This window comes from Amblyomma americanum, chromosome 7, assembly GCF_052857255.1.
Source record: "Amblyomma americanum isolate KBUSLIRL-KWMA chromosome 7, ASM5285725v1, whole genome shotgun sequence".
Classification (NCBI taxonomy): Eukaryota; Metazoa; Arthropoda; class Arachnida; order Ixodida; family Ixodidae; genus Amblyomma; species Amblyomma americanum.
The window spans coordinates 158,517,938-158,544,721 of NC_135503.1; the positions used below are offsets into that span (position 1 = coordinate 158,517,938).

Here is a 26,784-nt window from a genome sequence, read left to right on the forward strand (position 1 = left end):
GAGGATGCAACGCGTATGTTTGAGCGTTCGCTGTGCCGTGAGAAGGCGCAGGACAGAAGGCCGCGTTGAATCCATATATATATATATATATATATATATATATATATATATATATAGTTGCAGCATTTTATTTCATCCCCGGATTTCCGTTGGCAACGTCGTCAAGGTATGTTGGTTTATGCTCGTTTTATATTTTCGCCTAATAGAATTAATTTTTTTTCCTGTTTTGATAACATGCTCAAGCTTACTCCGAGGCTCGTGCGAGAGGAAAAGCGAGAGGGCGGTTTCACCCTGCCGAAAATCCGACCTGAAACCGCGTATCTGTATCGTACGTCTATATGGCATTTTCTTTTGGCACCCAGGATGCTCTTTACATGGGTTTGCTTTTGCGTGTGCATATATGCTTTTGTGCCTTTTAGAATGTTTGCTTAAGGTGCATAAACTTTCTGCCTGTATTATGTTTTTATTGCTTGATTTTCTCAATTTCTCAGAGCTAGAGAAAAATTTGGCCATTATTATATGCTGGTGCCGTAGTGCTCCGTACATTGTGTTAAATGGTGCATACATATGCGTCTCCTCTCTGTATTCATTTAAATGCAAAGAGCACACCTAATAAACTGAAATTACATCTGTATTGCGCGGCTATTTCCTGTTATATGGGCGGGATCGGGCGACATTATGAATTCATATTTCCTTTCTGGTGTAAAATTCTAGCACATTACTTGTTCTTAAAGCGGGAGCAGTGCAGCACGAAAGAAAGAAGAAAAGGAGGCGGGCATCGACGCTAACAACCAGATTTTTAATGCACGTTCGTCGAATATAGACATTCGCTCGTATAAGAAGGAAAATAAAGCATGAAAAACGCATAAAATGTACACGTGGTAAAATATTAAGACATAGCACGCAGATAATCAATTTCTCTCTCACGAAGAGCTGTCGAAGGTATGCTTATGCATACGTCGCTCTTTTGTTGGATGTTGAAGGCTTCAATCTCCCTGGTCCGTTGATCAAAATATGACCTGATGACCATTGTATTGCTAAGCTGCAGGTCACATACATGCTCTCTGCAATGTTTCGCTAATTTACTGCTGATGGCGCCTTTAGGGATCTTTTGTGCTCTCGATCGAAGCCGTTCATTCCAACAGCGCCCTGTTTGACCAATGTAGGTGCGTCCGCATTACAGAGGTATTTCATAAACCCCCTTTTCACAAATTTCACGTGTTTTTTTTTTCGGTGCTTTTCCTTGCATTGATTTTTCTTTGCTCGCTCTTGACTTTGGAACACATGCTTCTTAATTTGTTGGGTGCTGACATGAGCACTTTTCCACCAGCTCTTGCGCCTACCTTTTTGGGACTGTGGGAAATGCCATTAAAATTACCGGGTACGGCTTTCTATGTTCTGATGTGGTTGTGACATATTTTCTGCCTCTAAGTGCTTGCAGAATCCCTTCTGCGACACTGGATAGCAGTCTCGTCGGGCAACCTGCTGCTTTCAGCCGACTGTTCCGGCCGTCAACACTGCCTTGAACTTCATGATGACAGGATCTCGTCAATGCGGCTCTCAGTGCTGCTTTCGATAAGGACTAGAAATAACGTGTGAACTCCCAGAAAACAACGTTATGCGATTTCTTGACTTGACGCTAGCCTTTCTAGGGGCTCACATATGCTGGCGGTACGGACCACGAAGCTAGAAGGGACTGCTCCCCTACACATCTGCGCACTCCAAGATCATCAAGCGGAGATTCAAGGCAGTTTTGACACCCAGAACCGTCGACTGAAAGCAGCAGGTTGCCCGACGAGACTGCTATCCAGTGCCGCAGAAGAGATTCTGCAAGCACTTAGAGGCAGAAAATATGTCACAACCACATCAGAATAAAGGAAGTCGTATGCGGTCATTCCTTGCATTAATGGCATTTCCCACAGTCTCAAAAAGGTAGGAGCAAGAGCTGGTGTAAAAGTGTTTATGTCAGCACCCAACAAGTTAAGAAACCTGTGCGCCAAAGTCAAGAGCGAGCAAAGAAAAAATCAACGCAAGACACCGCAAAAGCCATATGAAATGTGTGAAAAGCGGGGTATATGAAATACTTCTGTCATGCGGACGCACCTACATTGGTCAAACAGGGCGCTGTTTGAAGAAACGGCTTCGAGAGCACAAAAGATCCCTAAAGGGTTCCCTCAGCAGTGCGGATGGCTGGAAGGTAGGAGCTTCCCCATAGAAACGAGGTGATGGCAGTTGCCACCGTGCTCAGCTTTTTTAAATTTTTGTTTAACTGTGTTGTATGTTATTAAAATTCGCCACGGCTAGTTGTGATAACGTTTTTTGGATGTCTTCAGGAAAAATGAGCACCTCCTGGGGAGATTCCAAATGTCCTGATGGGATATTTCTGTGAGATTTTGAGGAGATTTTGTGTTTGTTCGGCTACGAAAGGCACGCCGAGAGTGTTTCGGCAATTTTGCAGATCCGGTGGAGCCCCTGAGGCTTGCTGTCCGGCGCACATCGTCTCGCTGCCACCTGCTGCGACGGAGCGGCCTATCCTGTTCGCCGCATCCATCCGGGGAAGCTGTGGCGAGACCAGTCAGCAGTCACCTCCGGCTGCTGCTGCCCGGGCGACTACTGCAGAATCCTGGCCTGCAGTTTTCCCACCGGCCTTCACTTCGCGGGACTGCGGACACGGTAGTCCGCGGGCCATGCGAGTCGTCCCAGAGGAGACCTTCACGCCGCCTTCAAAATACCGGGAAGTCTGCGTGGACGCTGTCGGCGTGACCTCCGCTGCAAGATGTGCCTCAAGGAGATGAAGCCCAGAAGTCCAAGGAGATGAAGCCCTGCAGTCCACTGTGTAGACTTTCCCGCGATGCACCGTGCAGCAGCTTCCTCGCCTCGAAGAGGATCACATTCCCTTGTTAGTTACCTTAACTAACGAGAGAGGGCGCCAGCGTCGCAGCGCGTAAGACTGCTCGACGCGCGAAAGGGCAGAATGTGCTTCGGCTGGGATCGTCGGCGCAAGCGGACGTGTCGCTCGCGGCTCCGCTCTTCGCCAGCGGGTCGAGGAAGCGGCGGGTAGACTGGCTCCCGCATCTCGTCCCGTCCGGCCTCGGAGTATATCCCTTGCCCTAGCGCGGGCGAACATTCGCTCGGAACCTTGCTGGTGAGTCGGGCGACCTCGATTCATTAGCATATCTTGTTGCTAGCTGGCGTTATTGTTGCTGTAGCAATAAAGGCCTGTTTGTGTCAGCCAATGTGTCGTTCCTTTGTTCCGTCAGAGCAAGGGCCGCCGTGGTCGGCGTGAGCTCGATTGCGTACGCGATCACGGGGTGGGGTCCGGGCGGCTTTGAACCCCCCGATTAAAACCCCACACTACCTCCAATGCTTTCATCAGCGTTTCCTTGCCTCTTAGGCCTAGTTTATTAATTAGCTTGATTGGAATTTCGTCTATCCCTGCGGGCGTGCATTTTGGAATATTTGCTTCCGCCTTAATTTCACCAGTTAAGATCGGTCTGTTCTAAGCTGTTTTCTATTGTGCTGTCCTGTGCTGCTTCCTCATCTGAGGCGATTATCCTATCGGCTTTCCTAAATGACATAGCTATAACTGATGCAATGTAGCCCACAGAGTCATCTCCCTCCAAACATTTTCCCTCGGCATCGTGAATCTGTTCCTGCTTTCTGTGATTCCCTTTAACCAGCCAGCTTATATGTGGTTCCAGAATTTTCTTGGTCCGCCTTTAGTTGCATCGCGAACTTCAGCCAGCCAGCGATCAGAGGACTGCTTTAGTTTAGCCTGGACGAGGACCTGCACTTGCTGTTTCTTTTGTCGATAAGATTCCCATTTTTGGCCTATTTACTCTTCAGATAACTGCGCCCTCTTTGCTTCTCTGTGTTCCCGTGATGCCAACCATCGTCGTTCGATGGCCTCCCTAAATTCCTTATTCGACTAACTTCGTGCCTTCCTCTTTCCTCTACAGCGGTTTACTCCTTTTACTTCTTTTATTTTTGTACTAATGAATAGTTCTACTTGATTACAATCCTACTTTTCCATGGGACGTTTCTCTATTGCTTCCTCTATGCCGGCCGCTATTAGCGCTATTTGTTCGTCATTTAATTTTGTGTACTCTTTCTGCATTTATCTTGTGCGTGTGCGCAGATACACCGCGCCCCTAAGCCTGGATGGCTCGCCCCTTTCCTGGCATAGACGACCGACTCTCGTGGCTTTCTGCGGTAACAAATTCGTGCAAGCGAACCCCTCGGTAAGGGCAAAGGGAGCCATATCCCCCAATACTGCCTCGTTCGTGGTTTTCCCATGGGCACCAATTGCTAATCTTCCAACAGCTCTCTGATTTACTTCTAATCTCAAATGAACTTCTGCCCTAAAGCACAGAACCGCATTCTCAAATGTAAGCCCCGGCACCATAATTCCTTTCCAAATACCTCTCGGTACTTCATACCTGTTGTACCCCCAAAATGCCCTATGTTTCATTATCCCGGCATCTCTTCGCCCTTTTGCTTAAGACACCGTTCATGTTTTCCCGTGCACATCTGCCCTTCGTTTACCACCCATACCCCGAGATATTTGTATTCGACCCCTCCGTGTATTTCAAGGCCTTGTATTATTAGTACCTGATGAGGTGTATCATTGAAAGTCATTACACCTAACTTAGTTGCAGTAAAACTAAAGCATAGACTGTCTCCTTCGTCTCCACAGCAATTAACCAGAGTTGGCAAACCTTCCTGGCTATCTGCTAAGAGTACAAATCGTCCGCATACATTAAACCCGGTAGTCTTTGCTCAACAAACTTTCCGTTAAATCTGTGTGACAGATTGCTTTCTAGACTGCTTCCCTGTAGCCTTCTTTTTATACTTATCACATAAAGCATGAACAGCAGCGGTGATAGAGGGCAACCTTGTCTTAATCATTTGTGTACCTTGACAGTTGTCGTACTCTTAATTCCTTCCCATGTTATTTCAACTTTCATGCCGCACACACCTGTGGCGACACTGGCACCTGGCCGCTCTCACTTAGGCCCGCCGTGGTGGCTCAGTAGTTAAGGTGCTCGGCCACTGAGCCGGAGTGCCTTGGTTCAAACCCGACTGCGGCGGTCTCATTTCGATGCAGGCAAAACACAAAGGCGCCCATGTGCTGTGTGATACTAATGGACGTTAAAGATATCCAGGTGGTCGAAATTACACCGGAGACCTCCACCACGGCCCCTCTTTCTTCCTTCGCTCCAACTTTCCTTCCCTAACGGCATGGTTCGGGTGTCACCAAGATATGAGAGACAGTTACTGCGTCATTTCCCTCCTCAAAACCAATTTTAACTTTCACTCTCACTTCATGCACAACGCAATGCTCTGCCACACATTGAGCGCCTGCAACTAGCTCCTGAGTGCGGCCCCTTTATTGCCCGCCTTGTGCAACTGCCGCAGTCCCGCATTGAATGCATGGCAAACTTATTAATGCGAAAGCATTATTTATATAGCTTAGCTGTGTCCGCAGAGTTTGTCTGCAAACATGCATACGGTGGGCGCAGCTGGCGATGGACACGGTTAATCGGAGAGACATGGGAGAGGGCTTTGTCCTGCGTGGGCGTAGTAAGGCTGATGATGATAATTTTCTGAATGATTCTGTGCATATATCCAAGATGCATATCCATTTATGACTGCAAATAATTGTATAACATATATTTAACAGACCTTCGATTTGGTTGCATCTGAGCTGGTTGGTACATAGCTTGTTTGACGTCAGCTCGGGAAAAACATAAGTGAGGGGATGAAAGACAAACCTAACATTAAGAGCAGTCCGCTATCATAGATAGCCACTGCTTGCTTAATCTCTCAGGCCAGGTTGTTTCTGCCTTTTTCAATCACAGTGACCTGCCTGGCTTTTGCTTCACACTTGTGCTTCCGATGATGCAGGGCAAGGTTATTACTTCGGGCCCATTTGAGTGATGTCATGCGTTCTTGGGTTCTGTTATGAAGACAGCGGCCATTTTGGCAAAAGTAATATCGCTGACACGAGAATGGAATCTTGTACATTACACCCTCTTGACATGCGCAGAATCGCTTCAGGTATTTCTTCCCAAAAAGTGCGAGAACGCTGCTGTCGTTAACTTGGCGGCACGAGTAACCCTTGTTAGGGGCGGAGCACAGGACTTGACTCAGACTTTTATAACTTATCACCATTTTTTGTGTAAAAAAAAAGTCATGTGGCCCCTAGATATCATTATCGTGAGTAAAGCTGTTGTTGGTACAAGCGTTGTCCTTCATCCCCTCACGTGACTTTGTTTTCTCCCGAGCTGATGCCTAGCAAGAAAATTAATGGAGGTGACTGGATTGACGCAGTGGTCTCCAATCTTGTAAATGTGATGAAGGGGACACTTTGCTATAACTGTCATTGACACAGTCTTTTAAAAGTTCATTTTCATCACCCTTTGTTCACACCAATCTGCGAATTTATAACATTGGTATTTAGTAGTTGCTGGCTCAAAGCATTCATGACGACAATGACACAGACATCAGCAAACAATTTTACAGTGATATGTTCATCAACATAATGAGCAATCACCCTGACATATACAAGAGACGATAGTGGTCCCAGCACTGATCCCTGCAGTATGCCGGAAAGAACCTACAAGCACTCGGACCTAATTCCTCCATGTTCTACAAAGAGTCTGATTTGTAAGTATGCTTGCATACAAATGAGAAGCTTGTCCTGTACCACAATTTCTTTTAGCTTTTCAGTAAGCAAGCAGATCGATACACAATCAAATGCCTTTGACAAATCCAGGAAAATAACACCTATCTGCTCATGATTATCAATAGCCAAGGAATAGAAGTGAATCACAGATAAGAGCTGCTTTGTTGTTGATACATTTTTGCAGAAATCGGGCTGAAATTTTATGAAGTTGATGATTTGATATGATTGTATACATCCTAGGCTATCATGTGGTCATACAACCTGGAACACATGCTTATAAGCAAAATAGGTCGGTAGTTTCCAGCATTTAACTCTTCACCACTTAAAGACTAGCCCTATTATAGCCACTAACCAATCTGATAACTGCGACCAAGTAAGCCATTAAAAATGGTGTGAAGGTAGTAGGAAAGTATATGAGACCATTGATGCAGGAAAGCATTTGGAATACCATAAGAGCTATTTGACTATTTGTTTATATATTTAGAAAGGCGTGTATGCGTCCTGGTCGCTATAACCCATTTCGGTACACTAGGACAAGGGAATAAATTAACTCTGCAGCGATATGCGGAGGCAGAAGTTTATGTGAATGCTCTTTGAAGAGCAATAATAAATTCACTAACAATGTCTAACATTGGAATTAACATTTTCACTAATACTTATCTGAACGCCAGCCTGGTTGCTACTGGACAGAAAGCACCAAAACTTGCCGAATGAATTGTTCATGAAAGCAGCAAATTTCATTTAAAAGTTTCTGCGCCTATTTTATAGATTGAAAAACAGCTCCTCTTTAAGAGGACACAGCTCAGCATTGTTAACCTTTAAATTTTTCCTCCATCCTTAATGCCGTTTTAAGTGGTAATATCATGCCAATCCTTGGATTGTGATGCATCTGTATCTTATGCTGGATGGGAACATATCTTTTCACACATTACATGACCATAGTCTTCAGCCAGTTCCAAAAGTAGATGTCTCCAGCACGTCTGAACTCCGGTAAAATAAAATGCAACACGTCAAGAACCGACTCGCCGTCTGCAGCCAACAAATCATGAAAGGTTTCCACAGAAAGCGCTACTTTGCTGCCATGTACATTTAAAGCTACATGAAATGACTTGTGATCACCAATACCATCTGTGACAGACACAATGCAATCTTCATAAATAAATAAAAAAAATAACATTAAAGACTAGCACTTCTTTATCTCACACATGTTCAAGCAGCAACCAGTTGAGAGAGGCAATGTGAAAATGCTGCGTAAAGAAGGAGACAAACAATTTCGGCATATTGCGACATCTAAAGAGCAGTCAATACAAGGGAGGCTGAAGTCACCTGCGCATACAAATGTGTGATCACCCGCACCACCAAATCTGCCTTGCGGCAAGCATCTGCAGCCTGACACTCCCTGCGGGCGGACCTTGCCGCTATGCATTGAAACCACCGATTCTCCCCTCCACCTCCCCTTGCTGTGTTTTATTTTTCTCTTCACTCATTCTGTTACTCATCTTGTTCTTCTGTATCGACATACCCCCTTTACTTGCTGTAAAGGGGTGGGAACTTTGTCAAGTGTTAATCGCTTTCATTCCCCCCCCATCAGCGAACGGTGATGGAAATTATTATTACCATCATCATCAGGCCAACTATGCCCACTGCAGGACAAATGCCTTTCCCATAATTAACCATCCTTTGCCAGCTGCGCCCATCGTATGCTCACATACTTCTTAATCTAATACGCCCATCCAAATTTGGATCACCACATACTACGCTTGCCTTCGCTTGGAACTCACTCCATTACCCTTAAGGACCAGCGGTTATCTTGCCTTCACGTTACCACATTACGTGCCCTGCCCAAACCCATTTCCTCCTCTTGATTTCGACTAGGTAGGATGTCATTAACCCGCGTTTGTTCCTTCGTCATCCACTCTGCCCGCTTCCAGTCTCTTTACGTTACGCCTATTATTTTTGTTTCCATGACTCGCTGCGCTGTCCTTAACTTAGGCTGAACCCTTTTTGTTAGCCTCCACGTTTCTGCCCCGTAGGCGAGTACCGGTAGGAAACAGCTGCTGTATACTTTTCTCTTGAGGATATTGGTAAACTGCCATTCATCATCTGAGATAACCTGCCATATGCACTCCACCCCATTCTTATCCTTCTAGTTATTTCCTGCTTGTGCCCTGGATATGTGGTCACTACCTGCCCTAAGTAGACATATTCCTTTACCACTTCCAGCACCTCGCTACCGATTGTGAACAGCTGGTCCCTTGCTAGATTGTTGAAGATTACTTTGGTTTTCTGCATCTTAATTTTTAGACCCACCGTTCTGCTCTGCCTGTTTAACTCGTTAACCATGCTTTGCAATTAATCTCCTGAGTGACTCAGCAAGGCAATGTCATCAGCGAATCCCAGCATTTTAAGGTATTCTTCATTAACTCTTATCCCCAACTGTTCCCAATTCAGGCTTCGGTATACCTCCTGTAAACAGGTGGTGAACAGCATTGGCGAGATCATGTCTCCCTGCCTGACACACTTTTTTAGTGAAATTTTATTGCTGACATTATGAAGGACTATGGCAGCTGTGCAGTTGCTATAGATGCCTTCCAATATTTTGACATAAGGCTCTTCTACACCCTGATTACACAATGCCTGCTTGACTGTGGAGGTTTCCACCCAGTCAAACGCTTTCTTGTAATCAATAACGGCTATATATAGGGGTTAGTTATATTCTGCGCAATTTTCTTATCACCTGATCGATGGTGTGAATATGATCTATTGAGGAATATTCTTTACGAATGCCTGCCTGATCACTTGGTTCATTGAAGGCTCTGTTAGCGATTACCTTATTATTTACCCTGTAGGCAATGGACAGAGAGCTGATCGGTCTGTAATTTTTCAAGTCCTTGGCGTCTGCTTTCTTATGAACTCAGATAATGTTAGCGTTCTCCCAAGCTTCTAGTATGGTCAAGGTCAGAAGGCATTGCGAGCGACTAGTTTTTCTAGCACAATCTTCCTTCCGTCCTTCAATAGAGCTGCTTTTCCCCTTTGCGTTGCTTCTAATGATTTCTTTATTTTGGTTAACATATTTGTCGTGCGAATAACACCCTAGTGTTTGTAGCATTCTGCTTTTGCATATTTAGTTTTAAGCACCGCGCGTAATAGTGTTTGGTTACACTTGAATGTAGAGTAAAGTGTTGAATGATCTGCTGTTTATGCCTCACACCTCTAGTCTCTGACTAATCAGGTGTGGACCTACTGCCAGTCAGCAATCCTGATCTCTTTTGCAAGCAGGGTGGAAAAGTTTGTTGCTCCGACCCTCCAAACTTGCAGAGAATGCAGCAGTGGGACCCTTAGCATCAATCAGCCCAGCTAGTCTCTCCACAATGGAATGTGAAGGTGTTCCAATGGATATAAGGAATCTATGGTTGACTGCTGCCAGCATATCTCGTGTGAATAATGCTCTACAATAAAGCTTTTGTTGCGACTCATGTTTAAAGAGTAATGCTTGGTTTTAATGGCAATACAAACTGGTGAAACCCAGCACTGTACTGGCACTAAGCAAGGACTCTTGACCATTGCTTTGACTGCAGTTCATCCATCCAGTATGCTCACTTTCTAGCACTGTTACCAGTTCCATAAACACTGAAATTGGATAGATAACCTCTAAGGCTCAAGTGCCATGCCTACAGCAAGCCGTTTCAAGGTTGGGTCAGGCCTGGACTGGAATAACATGTGTATGTGAGCAAATGTAAACTCAAGGGCAGCAATACAGTACGCATTTCCATTTTTAAAAATTCCTGTTTTGCTTATTGCAGTGTGGCAACACATTTTTCGAGCAAATGGACGTCTGATACCGCCAGCTAGGAACTGTCACTAACTGCTTTGGTTGCTGTCAGAAGTGCTACACAGGTGCTTGAGTTCAGTGAAAAAATAAAATCGTGAAATAGTCAGGATAAACGAAAGGACAAAAAAGAATAGGAAGGTTGAGAAGTGCCTTAATCAAAGTACAGGTTGAGAATTGCCTTAATCAAAATACAAAGTTGGTAGTAATTCATTAACGCATCAGCGTACAAGCATAAATGAGTATTGCTGGGCATCACTAATTGCCGGTGCTTTTGGCTGTTGTCGGTGGCGCAAAAGGCAAACTCTCAAAAAGTGGGAACGGCGCGAGGAACGAGACGGAAAGCGGCGCACTGCCTTCACGGCCATCACAAGCACAGAGAGCAGCAAACCGAACGAGGAAGTACTACGCCGTCCACTTGAGGCAGCGTGTGTCGCGGTGCACGCCGAGGCACTTGGCGGAGCAGTACCTGGAACCGCAGGAGACACACGTGTAGTTCGACTGGAAACCGCACACGGCGCAGAAGTGCCTCGGCGGCAGCTTCGACGGCGGCACGTTGGCGTGGCTGTAGTTTGGCGGCTCCGGGTTGCTTGCTTGGTGCTCCTCCAACAGTGCGTTGAAACCCTTCTTGAAGCGTGCCTTGAACGGCTCACCTTTGCTTCGGCGCTTGCGCTTCGCTTCGAGCGTTTCTTCAAACTTGGGCGCTTTCTTGTGCATCACGAGATTGGCGTGCGGATCGTCGTGGAAGTTGTCGTCCTCAAGCCCGTCCACGGCCTTTTTCTGGCGGCGCATCCGAGCCGCCGAGTCGAGAACGCGCCGCAAGTTCGCGTCTTTCACGCGTCCCGACTCGCGCTTGTCGCTGCCACCAACTTGGTAGAAGGATGCACTCATTTTGCACCGTACGGGAACTTCCTAGGGTTTATCTCCGACAGCAGGCGCCCCACAATACGGCACCAACAAGTCCAGCGTGGGCAATATGGCGATGGTCACGATAGCGCTGTTGCTAAAGTGCATGGGCTCGTCGACTGACTCCAAATGGACCGCTATCAGCACTGCTTGCAGAAAGAACAAAGTCGAAATAACGAGCTGTGAAAGCAAAGACCGACAGCCAACGACGGGAGCCACAACAACCGCACCTTCCGAGAGCGCTCGGTGCGTCACGCAGCGGAAAGGAAAGCGACGCGAGCGTCGCTGATGGCAGGCTACTAGTGCTGCCCAGTACCGCGCCTGGCCGTCCAGTGGGGCCCCGAGATACTCCTTTCGGTTTCTGGCCATTCGAACCAAATTGGATGCGTTTGTCATGAGCGTGGAGCCCGCCGATGGTTAAGGTACACCCTCCGCAGGGCAATGGATCGACGCCATCGGACACCGAGCGGCCGCCGCGCGCCCAAAAGATCGCCGCTTGCAAGAGCCCCGAGAGCAACCCGGACTTTGCCACCATCCGCATCGTCAGCCGCGTGGTGTTGTTCGTTCTCAGAAAGTGCTGGATGGTCTGCGGAGTTTCCTTCGTCACGATATTCGTCATCTACTGGTACTGCAGCAGCATCCTAGCGCTGCTGCTGCTAGTCTTCGCGATCACAGGTACTACCGCGGGCCGCCCCGCCCGGGCGTTGCTCTAATCTGTCTCCCGAGCTAAGAACGCAGGGCTGCTGCACAGCTACTCACCGTTGCGTTGCGGCGTCTCGTAGTGGTAGTGGTGCTGCTGCTGCTGCTACGCGAGGCGGCCGTGTGGCCTTGTCGCTGCCGGGGAGAGGAGGAGGCCGTCGCAACCTGTCTGCTGCTCGCAGATAGCGGGCGTATTTCTGACGTCGATAGCTCGCGGGTGTCATGCGCTTTTCGAGCGGCCCGCGGGGACTGCACGATATGAGGAACCCCCGTCGAGTGCAGCTGAACGTGCTAAATCTGGCCGTACCTGGTTGTGAGTAGAGGAAAAGGCGTCCAACCGAAATACTAATTCATTTCGGGACCGCACCTGCGTGGATTGCGTTCGATTCAGTTGACGCCCCGCAGACGCACTGCGTGTAGCGAGGACATGGTACAGCGTCCACAGCTCTCGACAGACTAATCATGTCTGCATTCTGCGACCTCCAAGAGAGAAAATACCGGTCAGAAAAGGTGACAGGGTGGGAGGCACAGCCCCTCCCGCGCCGTTGTCCAGCATAAGTTTGCAGGAGGGGTTTGACTAGGGAGGGCAAGGGATAACAGTTAAGAGTGGCATGCATTGCCAGGCCCCACTTTACTGTTGATGTGGCCCTGCTAAGGAGACTGCCATGTGCATGGTGGGCCAAAAAAGTGCAGTAATCAACGTTACAGCAGGTATTAACATATTGGGAGCAGCAAACTTATCTAAGCCAAGTGCTGACTGCACATTCGAGAACTTGAGCAAGAAACTGGTAGGAGTGTCTTTTCTTCAGGCTTGGAGTGCATTCAGCAGTCATCCTCAGCTTGTGAACAGCGCCTTAAATAGTTTCCCCCAAAGAAAAGCTGAACAGCCATATGCAGCCAGCACTTAGGTCAAAGTTGAAGGCAGATGAAAAGTGTGGCGAGCTAGGAAATGCACTAAATGAGGGGGCTCGCAAATTGAGCAGCATCTTACGAACAAATGGGAGTTCCTAGCGGAAATGGAATACGAAGGAATGCTCGTGGTGCCAAGATGCTTATTGTGGAGAACAAATAACCTGTGGATAGGAACCCTTGGGAGGCCAAGAGTCGGGTGGGTGTGTGAAATTTTTTATAAATTCACCTGTGTGTTTGTGGCCGCAGTTACAGCATGGTAGGGCTAATGGAGGCCACTGTTGTTGCGTTCTGCTTTAGGCAGTTTGAATCAATTTTTTTCATAAAATTATCCCCTTCAAGTGCTGTGTCCATATTTGTACATGGAACCCAAGCACTATCAAATCTTTATGTACGAAGGTACATGTTCCCACATGTATACACTATCAAAATGTGCTAAAATGTGAGAAATCATGTGTGCAGCTCTCTCTAACCGGGCACATAAAATGTGTTTAGAAAATCACTTTTAAGCTGCCGCGGTGGCTCAGTGGTTATGGTGCTCGGCTGCGAACCTGAAAGACATGGGTTCGATATCGGCTGCGGCGGTCGAATTTCGATGGAGGCGAAATTCTAGAGGCCCGTGTACTGTGCGATGTCAGTGCACGTTAAAGAACAGGTGGTTGAAATTTACGGAGCCCTTCACTATGATGTCCCTCATAGCCTGAGTCGCTTTGTGACGTTAAACCCCCATAGATAAAATCAAATCACATTTAAGATCGGTCTTTCATTTTTTATGATAGCTCTGGTGTAGCTTCAGTGAGTATGTTTTTATTTGCTTGCATGATTTGTTTACCTGACGGCTCCTTATGAGAGGAATTAGTCAAAACAAATACCATTCAGACCTTGAAAGTAGAGTTGAAGGTAACTTCAAATTAATGATCAAAGAAAATCGAACTGTTACTGGAACTTTCACTCGTGAGGTTTCATGATTGCCCTATCAATTCTTTCTAGACTGTAACTATTTCAGGAGCGATGTCTTGTTTTAATCAAAGCCAGTTATTTTTACGCCTAAATAATGTATTCAGGCCTCAAGAAAGAAAATCAGTAGTGCAGGAAACCAGCTGGTAAGTTTTTACAAGGATGTGCAAAATTCCATACAAAGTATCAGATTTGTTATAAATAATACATCAAAATATCCGGACTTTTCAAGTAAGCGCCCGGGGATCGCGCAGCCGCTTTTTGTTTCGAAGATGCAGTTGCGCTCGGAGCTGAGAAAAAACATTGTGTGTTCACTTGCTCCAAAATCTGTCTGCTTTAAAATCACGGTCGACGTGCTACCCAGCTCACTGTTCTGTGAAACATTATTTACTGTATTCGCTGTATGGCACAAAAAATGCACTCATTTGCTACAAGAAGGGACCTAAAATCACCTGAAACACTGAAATCAGTGCAAGGCATAGTAGCACTCACTAAGGAAAAGCTGTGACTTTGTTGTGTACACAGTTGTATGCAAAGCTTCTTAAAGGTTTAATCTCATCATCATCAACCTAGCTATGCTCACTGCAGGACAAATGCCTTTCCCATATCTCTCCTATTAATCCTACCCTATGCCAGCTGCGACCACCCTAATCCTGCAAACCTCTTAATCTCGTCCGCCCACCTAACTTTCTGCCACCCCTGCTCTATGCTTCCCTTCCCTTGGAATCCCTTGCTACACTTAAGGACCAGCGGTTATCTCCTTTGCCTTGCCCAAGCCCATTTCTTCCTCTTCATTTCGACTAGGATGCCATTAATCCGCATTTGTTCTTTGACCCACTCTGCCCTCTGTGTTTCTTAATGTTAAGCTTATCATATTTCTTTCAATAGATCCCTACACTGTCCTTAACGTAAGTTGAACCCTTTTCGTTGGCCTCCACCTTTCTGCTTGATAGGTGAGCACCGGTAAGATACAGCTGTTATATACTTATCTCTTGAGGGATATTGGTACACTGCTATTCATCATCTAAGAGAACCTGCCATATACGCTCCGCCCCATTCTTATCCTAGTTATTCCCCTCTCGTGCTCTGGATATCTGGTCACTACCTTGCCTAAGCAGACGCGTTTCCTTACCACTTCCAGGATCTTGCTACCAATTGTAACTGCTGTTCCCTTCCGAGACTGTTGAACATGTCTCGGCGGCATGTCTTAACTCATTGAGCATGTTTTGCAGCTCATCTCCTGAGTAACTTAGCAAGGAAATGTTGGTGAATCGCAGATTACTAAGCTATTCTTCAATAATTGTTATCCCCAACTGTTCCAAATCCAGGCATCTGAATACCTTCTTCAAACAGGTGGTGAATAGCATTGGCGAGAGTGTGTCTGCTCGCCTGACGTCCTTCCTTACTGGAACATTATTGCTGACTTTATGGAGGACTATGGTAGCTATGCACCGGCTATAGATATCTTCCAGTATTTTCACATAAGGCTCTTCTGCATCCTGATTCCTAAATGCCTGCATGACTACTGAAGTTTCAACTGAGTCAAATGCTGTCTCGTAATCAATGGGGGCTATCTTTAGGGGTTGATTATACTCTGCACATTTCTCTGTCACCTGATTGATAGTGTGATTATGATCTATTGTCAAATATCCTTTATGAAAGCCCGCCCGATTGATTCGAGTAACGTTTCCGTGACTCTATTAGCGACTACTTTAGTGAATGGTTTATAGACAACGGTCAGTAAGCTGATCGAGCTGTAATTTTTCCAAGTCCTTGGCATCTTCTTATGAATAATGTTGGCGTTCTTCCAAGCTTCTGGTACGATCGATGTCATAAGGCGTTGTGTATACAGGGTGGCTAGTTTTTCTAGCACAGTCTCCCCTCCATCCTTCAACATTTCTGCTGTTACCCGCTTCTTTCCCCCTTTTAATTGCTCCTAAAGCTTTCTACTCTTCCTCTTTCGTTACTGACGGGATGCCCCACTGCTGTGCGCTACTGCCTCTCTCATTTACGTCCTGATTGCATTCGCGGCTGTATAGATTTGTATAGAACTCTTCTGCTACTTATACATCTCGTTTTTACCTATGCCTAGTTTCTCCTTCATAGCTTTTAGGCTACTTCCGTTGTTTAGAGCATGCTCGATTTTCTCCTTATTAATCTTTCTTATGTCGGCTACCTTGTGCTTATTAACATTGATAGCTCTTGCAGTTCTGTCTGCACGGTTGGATGCTTTCATGCTTTGGTATTTCTTAATCAGATCTTTCATCTTCTGAGATAGTTTCCCCGTATCCTAACGAGCCAGTGTACTGCCTACTTCTACTATTATTTTGTAAGGAAAGCTGTGAGGTCAATACTCAATTCTTGAACATTAAGGTCATCGTCCTCTGTTAAGGCTGAATATCTGTTCTGCAACGATATGCTGAATTTCTCTACTTTCCCTCTAACTGCTAACTCTTTAATGGGCTTCTGCTTCACTAGTTTCTTCCCTTCCCTCTGAAGTATATTCAAAGTAGAGACCCTACCATCCTGTGGTTGCTACAGTGCACCTTTTCGAGGACCTCCACATCCTGCACGATGCTGGGGTTAGCACATGGTATGAAGTCAATTTCATTTTTAGTCTCACCATTGGGGCTGTTTCATGTTTATTTCTTGTTCCCTCGTTCGCGGAGGAAGACGTTCATGATCCAAAAATTATTTCTTTCTGTAAACTCTACTAATAAGTCCCCCCTGCCAATCCTAGAACCCATACCACTGTCGCCTACTTCGGGGTCTCCTTCTTGCTTCTTCCCTACCTTGGCATTGAAATCACCGATCAGTACACTATAGCGTGTTTTTACTTTGCTCATCGCAGTTTCCACATCCCCATAGAAGGTTTCTACGATCTTTGTACCACCTTCAGTTTATACTTCTTATTAAGCCTAATTACATTAGCTGCCTCTCTCTCGTTAGTACTACAGAAATCTCCTGTGTTGCCAGCTACATCTTGATTGATGAGAAATTCCACATTTATTTGTTTTCATGATAGCATAGCATGGGACATGGTTTTCGTCAAACATATTCATGTGAAACACAGTTACTGTCATTCACTAATAGGCTACACAGTATACTTGGTAATTCATATTGTGCAGACTGCATTCTTTTAGACTTTTCGAAAGCCTTTCGTAAACTGTGTCATCAACTGTTACTTCATACTTTAAGTCATCTTAATGTCAATCCTAATGTCTCCAGATGGATTGAATCTTTCCTACTTAACCCCCGGCAATTTGTATTCGCTAATGGCGCTAAGTCACCGCTTACTAACGGATTTCTGGTGTACCACCAGGATCCGTCCTTGAGCTGCTTTTATTTTTAATTTGTATTAATGACCTTCCTTCCACTTTAACTTCTGCAATCAATCTTTTAGCAGACTGTAATTTTCTGGGAAATCAGTAATCATAATGACATAGATACTATCCAGTATGATAGTAACCTTGTCTCTAACCGGTGCAGAAGATAGAAAATGGAATTAAACATTAACAAATGTCAGTTCATCACTTTTCCTGTACTCACAGAATTCTTCCTTTATATCATTTGAATGATATTCCTCTTTATTTTCTTATAGCATATACGTATCTAGGCGTTCATTTCGCACGAAACTTAACATGGCGTACCCATATTGAATATGTGACTAATAACGCTAATCGCATGTTAGTGCATTTATGTCTCAACTTCTCCGCTGCTCCATCGTCCCTAAAACGTTTAGTGTATAAATCACTAATATGTCCTAAACATGAATACACAGCATCCATATGGGACCCCAGACATAAAAACCTCATAACTTTTCTTGAACTTATTCAAAATAATTCCGTTCGCTTCTTCCTTTCCATACCTCAATTATCACAGCCATGAAAGCTTGCCTATTCTTTCCATCCTTACATTCTCGCTGGAAAATGAGTCGCTTAACACTTTTTCGCCATGTATACCACCAAGTCACGCTGCATGAAGGTTTCATTTCACCACCTGAATAATTTCCCGTTGCATTGATTATCATTGCAAGGTTGCAAAATGCGTACCTAATGCCTGTTTTCAGTCTCACCTTCCCCGGACTTCCGTCAAGTGGAACTGGATATTGCAACCATTGAAGATAAGCTTAGTTTTTGCGATGCAATAAAAAACAAAAAATTAAAATTGGTTTTTGGGGTAAGGAAATTGCACAGTGTCTATCTCACATATTGGCAAGGGAAGGGATAAAGAAGCGGGTGAGAGAAGAAAGGAAGAAAGAGGTGCCGTATTGTAGGGCTCCAGAATAATTTCGACCGCCTGAGGATCTTAACATGCACTGACATCACACAGCACATGGGTGCTTTAGCATTTCGCCTTGGCGGAAATCCGCCGCTGTTGGGTTCGAACCTGGGTACTCCGGATAAGTAGCCGAACGATGCAATAGCTAACTCTAAATATTCTGGAGAAGGTTGAGTTTACATTTGAATGACATTCAGTGTATTGTATTTGTTGTTTTCTTTTATCATATGTAACCCACTCCCCTCTGCAATGCAATTGGCCCTGAGGGTACAATAAATAAATGAAATGAATAAATAAAAAACCTTGCATAGGAATAAAGTTTAAAAAAAATGAGTTTCGAGAAAGGGACAAAGAAGGTTCAGAATAATTGTATATCCCATAAACAAATGTCAAGGATGGTTAAAATCCACCATAAGGAAGATTTCCAGATACGCTGTTTGTCAGCTGTCAGGCAAGCTTTGTGTGTGGAGACCAAGTTTCATCCCGACGTGCTTCAAAATGTGTTCCCAAGTTGCCGTTGTTGAAATGACACAGTATCTCACAAACTTGATTGTTCGTAGGCTAACATAACCATCCAATGTGTTCCAAATGCATTGTGTCGCTTTTGTGAGTGTTTTAGTATAATATTACATACAAACAAAAGTGGACACAGATAGTAAGAAATAATTATTGCTATTCTGATCTGAAAAATAAAGAACTATTTATTTATTTTTTTGCCTACGTTAGTTGCCCACAAACAGCATTCCTACCTGGGGTTTGGTGCACCATTGTATATTCAATCATGTCACAACATTTCAAGCGTGAACAGCATGTAGGTAAAATAAGGTAGTCCTGAAAGCACAAGGTCTCTAGATCGTGCATATTAAAACTGTGAAAGGCAAAAATGTCCACAAATGCATTTTTGAACAATTCAGATGTATTAAACATGTATTGAATGCGTAGTGATGGACGGAGACATCTGTGGTTGTCAGCATGAAACAACCGATGGCTTCTTGCATTTTGCCTGAGCACTGTCAATTTAAGTGCAGAGGTTAGATCAGGGCAATTTATTAATCCTTGCAAGCATTTCTGTAAGAATGCACCACCATGAAGTTAACGCCTTGTTGACAGTGGAACAAAATTCACTGTAGACAGTAATCGATCATAATCAAAGTAGTATCGCCTCCCCATATATCAGTTGTATAAGGTACGGACCAATCGCCTTTGTACGCGTTCAATCATTGCGTGCTCTACAGATGTCAAAGGATTCCATACAACACTTGAGAATTCCAATTTTGGCAGAACAAGTGACTTGTGGAGCATGAGAAAACAGTCTTTAGATTCAAATTGCTTAATTAAGCACGTGACTGTGCCCAAAGTCTGAAAAATCGAGCGCGTTAAATAATTAACATGAGCCTCAAAGTTGACTTCACTATCAGTATGTACTCCTAGGTCTGCTGCTGCAAAAATTAGCTAGTTATTTTGGCGTAAAACTTGTTTTTGAGAGACGTACAGGTGGTTACAACTTTGGCTGTATTTTTAAAACTGTGTTAATTAGAAACATAGTTTTGCTGCAGTTCATTCACAAATGATTGGGTATTTTGGTGCAATGGCTTTTTAAAGATTGATTTTTTATTTTCTGAAAAATATTGAGTTTTCAAAGTGGCCTCATACGTTGCAAGGGGCTCTGAGAACAAGTCGAATTCTTTTTGCTGGTAAAAATGGCTTGTGTCGCTCTTTCAAACCTTGTGGCCATTTTTCCAGTGGCAAAAGGCCATTATTGTTGAGAAAAAGAGCTTTAAAAATTGTACCTTCGTTTTCCTTGCACGCAGCTCAAACTTGCCCAGTCAACAACGATGCGAACTCCATGAGTGCCGTGCAGAAGAGAATGGCCGCATGGCCCAGCCTCAGAGATCCGTAGCATAAAGACTGGGAAGACACACTAATAAGCCGGCGTTGGCAACATCAGTAATTCGTATGTCGGCATTTTCTAAGTTATAAAAGTTCTGTTTTCAGTGTGAGTAACGTATTTTTGTTTACAAGGAAATAACTTATTCCTACAGGCAAACTTTAATTTGTCCCCTTTGAAGATGCATTTCAAGATGGTACTTCTTAAGGAAGGACGCAGCATTAAAATCGGGAAAATCTAAAAGTAATTGAATTTTGAAAACACCTGATTTCATATCTGTAAGGTCTTTTTAATCACATCGCGAAGTATTTTTCCTGGAAATGGCCCAGAAGTGACTTTAAAAAAAACAACGTTTTGTGACCTTAAGTACCACAAACCTCGCTGAAAGCTTGTTGAAAATGCCAATTTTCTCAAGAGTGTTTTTGACCTTACTGCCCTGTTTGCAGCAGCATAGCAACTGCTTTACGAATTTTCATGCAGTTTGTTGCATTTTGTTCCTTGATCAATTTTTTATGCAGTGACGTTCCTATATTTGTAATTACTTTATCATTTTTTTATTTCGTCACTAAGTGTACATGACAATAATGAGTGCATTATGCAAACGTGCTTATAGATTCTGAGCATAAAAATATCAAGCTGCTAACAATATTTGGATAATGTCACGGCATCAGCCATTGCTGCCTTGAGTAAAACTTAGGAGTGATTGCAGGCTCCTACCATGCATTTTTGTCATGCAATTCTTTCTGCAACTTTTGTTTGGCAATGTAGCTTATAGAAATATACAATGTTAGAACTACTTGAGGTACTTGAGTGAAATTTTGTATTTAAGCAAATTTCATTGCGTTAAGCAAAAAAAATTAATTTCTCCTCCAAAAGCCGCATCGTTCTTGAAGTGGCACAGAGGACAAACTGAAATTGAGCTTTAAGGGTAGATTACTGCCTTCTAAAGAAAAAGATGTTATTCACATTGAAAATGGAGCTTTTATAACATAGCAAACATTGCTTCGTCACCACTCGCTGATTTCATAAATAAACTGTCGTGTGATGATACAGTTTTTATTGCGCGGATCCCTGAGGCTAGGCTACGCTTCCGTTCACTTGAAAATGGGGATCACGGAGGCCTTTTTCAGTGTCAAAACTCACAGGTTTTAATGTAGTAGCGGGAAAATTTTGTTAATGCAATTTTCTCAGCAGTAAACGCATCTTTTGCTGCTGAATGAAAAAATTACCTGAGGCACTTAAGGAAGTTGGTGCGAGTAATGCGAAAGCATTCCAATTCTATTCCACCTCTGTTCTATTCCATTGTAGATGATGCATTTTTAAGTAGTGGTACTGGCCTTTACTGGCTAACATTTCATGCTTTCCCTCTTTCAATGACGTCGTACTGTTTCGACCAGTCGCGAGAAAGCCACCACTTTTTTGGGATGCTGGGTTTTCATATCAATGAGCCATCTAATGCTTTCGTGTTAAAACAACTTATCCACTACTTTGGCTCAGTGGCTTTGGCATTCAGCTGCTGATCCCGTGGTAGCTGGTTTGATCCAGGTCATGGTGACTGTATTTCTATTTAGGTGAAATGCAAGAACACCCGTGTGCTGTGCAGTGTGAGTGCGTATTAAAGAAGGCCAGGTGTCGCTTCAAGATCTTGAACTACACAAACCAAACAAATAAATATCAGCATATCCACAAAGAGCTGTAGAATTTATTTTTTATTAAGAACAAATATTGTGCCAAAATTTTATTAGCATCCCTTTTAGAACGCAGAATGTGGTGACCTTTAAAGTTTCATGCTGATTCTGCGCCACCACTGCTGTTGTGTGTCAGGGCTGGTGTACCAGGTTGGGGACTGGCTGCTTTACCACCCGGAGCAGCCAGCGCATTCACGGCTGTATGTGCCATCGCCAGGCATGCTGGGCCTGCCTGCAGAGAGCCTACAGCTGAAGACGCGCGACGGCATCACGCTGCATGCCTGGCTCATAAAGCAGCCGCCCGAGCTGTTCAGTCAGGCGCCCACCCTTCTCTACCTGCACGGGAATGCGGGCAACATTGGACACAGGTGACACTCTCGCCCTCATCATCATAGTTCAAATATGGCGATCATCATCGTCATCATCAGCCTCACAGCAGGACAAAGGCCTTTTTAATTACCCCTCCAATTCACCCGGTCTTGTATCAGCTGTAGCTCCCTTATTCTGGCAGGCTTCCTAATCTCCTCCTTCAATGGAGGAACATTATGCGTCATGGAATCAAATGCGTCACTAGAGCACGGGTTACCTGGCCTGTGTGTAAAAAAGTGGCAAGTCACTCGTCGCAAGGGTCACTGAGGAACACAGGAGGTTGGATGCCAAATGAACTACTGTGCACTGCCGCATTTTAGTGCGCCACTACATCATCATTATCATCATCATCAGTGACGACGTGACTACGCCCACTTCAGGAAAAACGCCTCACATATCTCTCCAAATAACTCGGTTCTAGCATTATACTGGATGTTTCACCTAAGATGTTCTGCAATTTTTAAAGCCTGGCTTTTTGGGATAGAATGCTTTTTTCGGTATCGCATTGTCATTTTTGTAGTGCACCTGAATACAGCTAAGACTTGCTAACTAGTAAGCTGGTTAAATTATATTGAGTATTTTCAACAATTACTGTTGGTCTCCTTATGTATTGAGACTTGTAGCCCACCATAAGTAATATTCATATCAGCTTTAATGCGAAAGCGCTGTTGTGATGGGTAAATCCTGAGCAGTATCTTGTGATATTTGTTGCACGCCTCATGTTAAACAACAACACATCTGCACTGTGCATTCCATCTGTGGCACAAGGACACAGACAGAGAATTGTCTCTCTTCATCATCGTCATTATTGTTCGTGCAATTCTGCTTTCTCACACGTGTCGAGTTTAGGCAAAAATTCTCAGTTATTTTTTTAGAATTTCAAAAACGCGGTTACTCTCGGTGCAGTGGCCCAACAAATTCTGTCTACATTGTGCCATAATACATGCACTTTGAAGAATCTTGCAGGTAATGTAACCCGTCTACTCATCGTAACCCGTGTAACTCATCGAAATAGCAAAAATTTTCTGGGCCACAGTGCCGAGGGTAACTGTGTTTTTGAAATTTTAAAAACTGACACGGATATTACTTATGGTGGGCTACATGCCTCTCACTAAATAAGGAGACTGATAGTAATCGTTTAAAAGTTTACTTGATATTAGTTTGAAGTTCATTTTCATTTCCACAAAGAATGAGGGACCCGAGACAAAAAGTCCTGCTAATTCACTTGACGGTGCTCAAGCCCCATGGCTTTCCAATAAGAGAATTTTTCACATTTTCAACAGGGACAGTAGATAATACAGAGTACAGCTGCTAACATTGTATATTTAATATATATTGTTGTGTCGTGTGCAATCTTCAAGATTACAACATAACACAGAGGCAGTAAACATGAGCACCACTTGAAATTGCATGTCTGTGGAGATACTCTGGGTAGAAGCTTGAATTCCTCAGTTCACTGTGCGAACCCCGTGTAAATGCGCTGACACGAACCAACGACCTTTGCAGGCTGATGTGTTCGAAATTGTTTTGCCCCCAAAAGGTGCGGCAAGGTTCATGAAACCTCCTCCAAGCGCATGCCCTTGTGGAAGCAAGAGACCAGGCCTAAGGTCGCTTGTACCCAATATTACTGATGAGTGTCCAGCCACGGGTTTTGAACCAACCACGTCCTGCAACCGAAGCGGACGCCCAGACTACTAGGCCACGATGGTTTACACCAAACAAACATAGCTTCAGATACTGAAAGCACAGTTGCTAGAATTGAGAAAAAAAAAGTACATTTGCGTGAGAAGAAATGACATGAGAAAAATTAATGTTGCTTTATCAACATTCTGTATCTGTTTTGCTGTGACGTGAATAGTTCAACAGGGCAGCCAAGTGTAGTCCGTGAGAAAGTTATTATCCAATTATCTCTTGATTGTTTGTAAAGCATATGTTTGTCTAAGCGCTGATAAATTGGCAAGTGAGGTTAGTGTCCTCTCAGCGGTAGTTATTTTCTGCATGCAGCAAACTGCTAAATTATGTCATTAGAGATTGTGCTAAAATTCTCAAAAAGCGGTATGCTATGAGCATTGTGGTCTTCCTGTACTCTGTGGTGCCACATGAGCTGGTTGCGCCTTATGAGTCACTTGCTCAGCACTTGCGGCAGTTTGGTCCTCTGAGGACTCGGAGGATAATGTGGGCCAGAGACAAAACAGTGGTGGCATGGAGGGGAAACACCATTGTCTCTGGTGCAGAGGCCACTGCTGTAGTCTCGTGGGCTGTCAAGGCCGACCTGTTTGTGGAAACTGCAAGGTTGGCTAGGTTGTAGTGGTTCGTTCTGTGCAGGTAAGCAGCACACTGGTAACAAGGACAGTAAGACGTATATCAGACTACACAGCAGTGTGTATTCTAGGGTGTGTTCTTTTGTGCTTGCTGTTTGGTTAGCCACAAGAATGGGTTAGCTTGTTTGTTTTGAACCGGAGTTGATTGTGTGCTGGATTCACCTGCAGGAAGGCTTCCACCGTACTAGGCTGTGTATTGATTTAGCAGCTTGAGTGAGGCCCTTACAAGAGAGGTGGGCTTACAAGGTTGTGTTAATAGAACGGCTGTTTTTGAAATGAACAGGACTTGTGTGGAGGAGGGCACTTGTGCTAACACGATTGGGTCATTGGGTGCAAGTGCTGTGATGGTTGTGTTTCCATTTCGAGGCAGGAGACTGATGGCAGTGGTTGTGGGCGTAATTGTGGTATGTAGGCTTCCCAACGTCGGGGGTCTGTTCCACCGGTGTGGGTGCAACATTCTGCTGCTTGAGTACCGGGGCTACGGCCGCAGTGAGGGCACGCCCAGCGAGGAAGGTAAGCCAGCTTTACTTTTTTCATTTTGGGGCTGCCCTGACATAATACATCTGTCTGGGGTGCTCACTTGGTCACCTAAAGCTGACCAGGCTTTCTCGCCAATTGGTTGGTAGGGAAACATTTTCGGTGTGGTCCCTGGTTCAAGTTCTACGTGGGGATGAATTTTTTGGCTATGTTATGTTATCTGACAGAGAGTTCTTTCACAGCCATATTTCTTTCATGTACCTGGGGAAATTACTTATGAGTACAATAGAATCTCGCTGCTACGTTTTTCTGTGGGACTGTGGAGAAAAAAAATGAACCAGCATAGAAACATGTTAACCGGAAAGCGCGAGTGAAAAAAAAATGTACATTGTTGTCTGCTTTTGTTTTTTTTACTTCTGTTGCGGGCAGCATGCTTCGCTGGAGTTTGTGCAAGCTTTGTGCTTTTTACAGTCGTTCGCATGCACAGAATGTTCTAAGTGCCCTGCAATGGATCTCAGTCTACCTGAGCAGTTGTTGGTGGAAGAGAAGCAGCAATAAGAGGGAGGTTGCAGGTAGAGGCGCGCACATTTCTGCACCATTTCTGCAGCAGCCGGTTTAATCTGACAGACATTCTCCTCTAAGAAGTGCGGTTTGAAGCTACAGGCGACAAGGCAAATATGGATGATGGAAACATGCCTTGGGAGCCAACCTGCACAACTGCACTTCATACAGCGCTGTCCGTGTGGTGTTTGCCATGGCGGCAGAGTTTCGTTTTCACACCTTCAGTCATTCGCCGTCATGTCGCAACGGAGATAGAACTGCTACAGCAGCCGCAGCAAAATTGACGCCACCCGTGAATGTACTACTCGGTGTCAGTGTGGGTGCAGTACACTGGAAGCCCCTGAACATGGTGGCAGCCAAGTGCTGCTAAGAGTCCCGCTTTGGCCATTGTGGCGTCACCGTTCCGAAGGCTGTTTCACATGCAAGTGACTGGGTGAATCGTGCAGCACATCGTGGCGAAAAATTGCCAACTTTTTGGAACCTCGTTGCTCTGGCTGCTCAAGCCGCTGCCACCGCCTGAAACCGGTATTTGCGCCGCGGCGACAGAAATCACGAGCGTTTTCGCCTGCATGTGAGACAGGCTTAAAGTGGGCTGTCAGAATGCTGTTGTGGGGCAAAGCACTTTTGCAAAGTTACGTTCGTGGCATAGCATGCAGAAACGCAACCACAGTTACGCCGTAATGGCCAAGTCTAGTACTGCGTGGGTTTCTGTGGGAGCTTGGATGTGACCAGCTCACGAAAATGTAACAGCCAAGAAAATGAAAATAATAAAGTGTTGCTTTACTCTAAGCAGGACCTTCTGAAAAGTGCAGTGTTGGTCCCAAATTGTGCTCTGCATGTGTGGAAGGATGTGTGGCCAGACACTGTTCCCGCTATCAGCTGGATGGGTGCTGTCACTTAGCAGGTCAGCCATAAAGGATTTGGCTATTGCGTTCGCGCATCCTTCCCTCAGTGGAGGCGGCTGTTCAATGCCAGTATAGCCATCAGACACAAGAGTTTGTGATTGTGCAGCCAAGCCCTTTTCACCAGCTGTAAGCAGAATGTACTGTTCACTTCCCTTTAGGCGGCAGGTGGCTGTTCCCTCCTTAGTAGTGTAGGAGGTGTGGTCAGGTGCAAGATGTTTGGGTTCCTTGGACATGGCGGGGTCATGCGTTGTGGGCAGCTCATTGAGGGCTTGGGAGGGGATAGATTTTGGTAAAAATGCTCACAGA

At 44.9% G+C, this 26,784-nt stretch overlaps 3 protein-coding genes across 6 annotated transcripts in view; 1 reads left to right on the forward strand and 2 right to left on the reverse strand.

The window, feature by feature from the left end:
- The window catches only part of LOC144096716 (epoxide hydrolase 1-like), a 159,664-nt gene extending 147,348 nt beyond the window's left edge, over nt 1–12,316 (reverse strand). For both annotated transcript variants that reach the window (XM_077629558.1, XM_077629557.1), the window contains exon 1: nt 12,183–12,316. The gene's annotated coding sequence lies outside the window, so the exon portion shown is untranslated. The remainder of the gene's footprint in view (nt 1–12,182) is intronic.
- On the reverse strand, nt 10,455–11,494 carry LOC144096719 (zinc finger HIT domain-containing protein 1). The gene has a single exon (XM_077629562.1). The coding sequence runs from the start codon at nt 11,406–11,408 to the stop codon at nt 10,923–10,925; it is 486 nt and encodes a 161-aa protein (XP_077485688.1). The 5' UTR covers nt 11,409–11,494; the 3' UTR covers nt 10,455–10,922.
- Nucleotides 11,686–26,784, forward strand: part of Bem46 (abhydrolase domain containing 13-like protein Bem46) — a 58,763-nt gene continuing 43,664 nt past the window's right edge. For 2 of the 3 annotated variants that reach the window (XM_077629560.1, XM_077629559.1), the window contains exons 1-3: nt 11,686–12,098; nt 21,982–22,213; nt 24,948–25,048. In XM_077629560.1, coding sequence (XP_077485686.1) covers nt 11,837–12,098; nt 21,982–22,213; nt 24,948–25,048 — 595 coding nt within the window. In that variant the 5' untranslated portion in view covers nt 11,686–11,836. Of the gene's footprint in view, nt 12,099–12,299; nt 12,436–21,981; nt 22,214–24,947; nt 25,049–26,784 lie in introns of those variants that run through there. The other variant, XM_077629561.1, reaches the window with a different exon arrangement.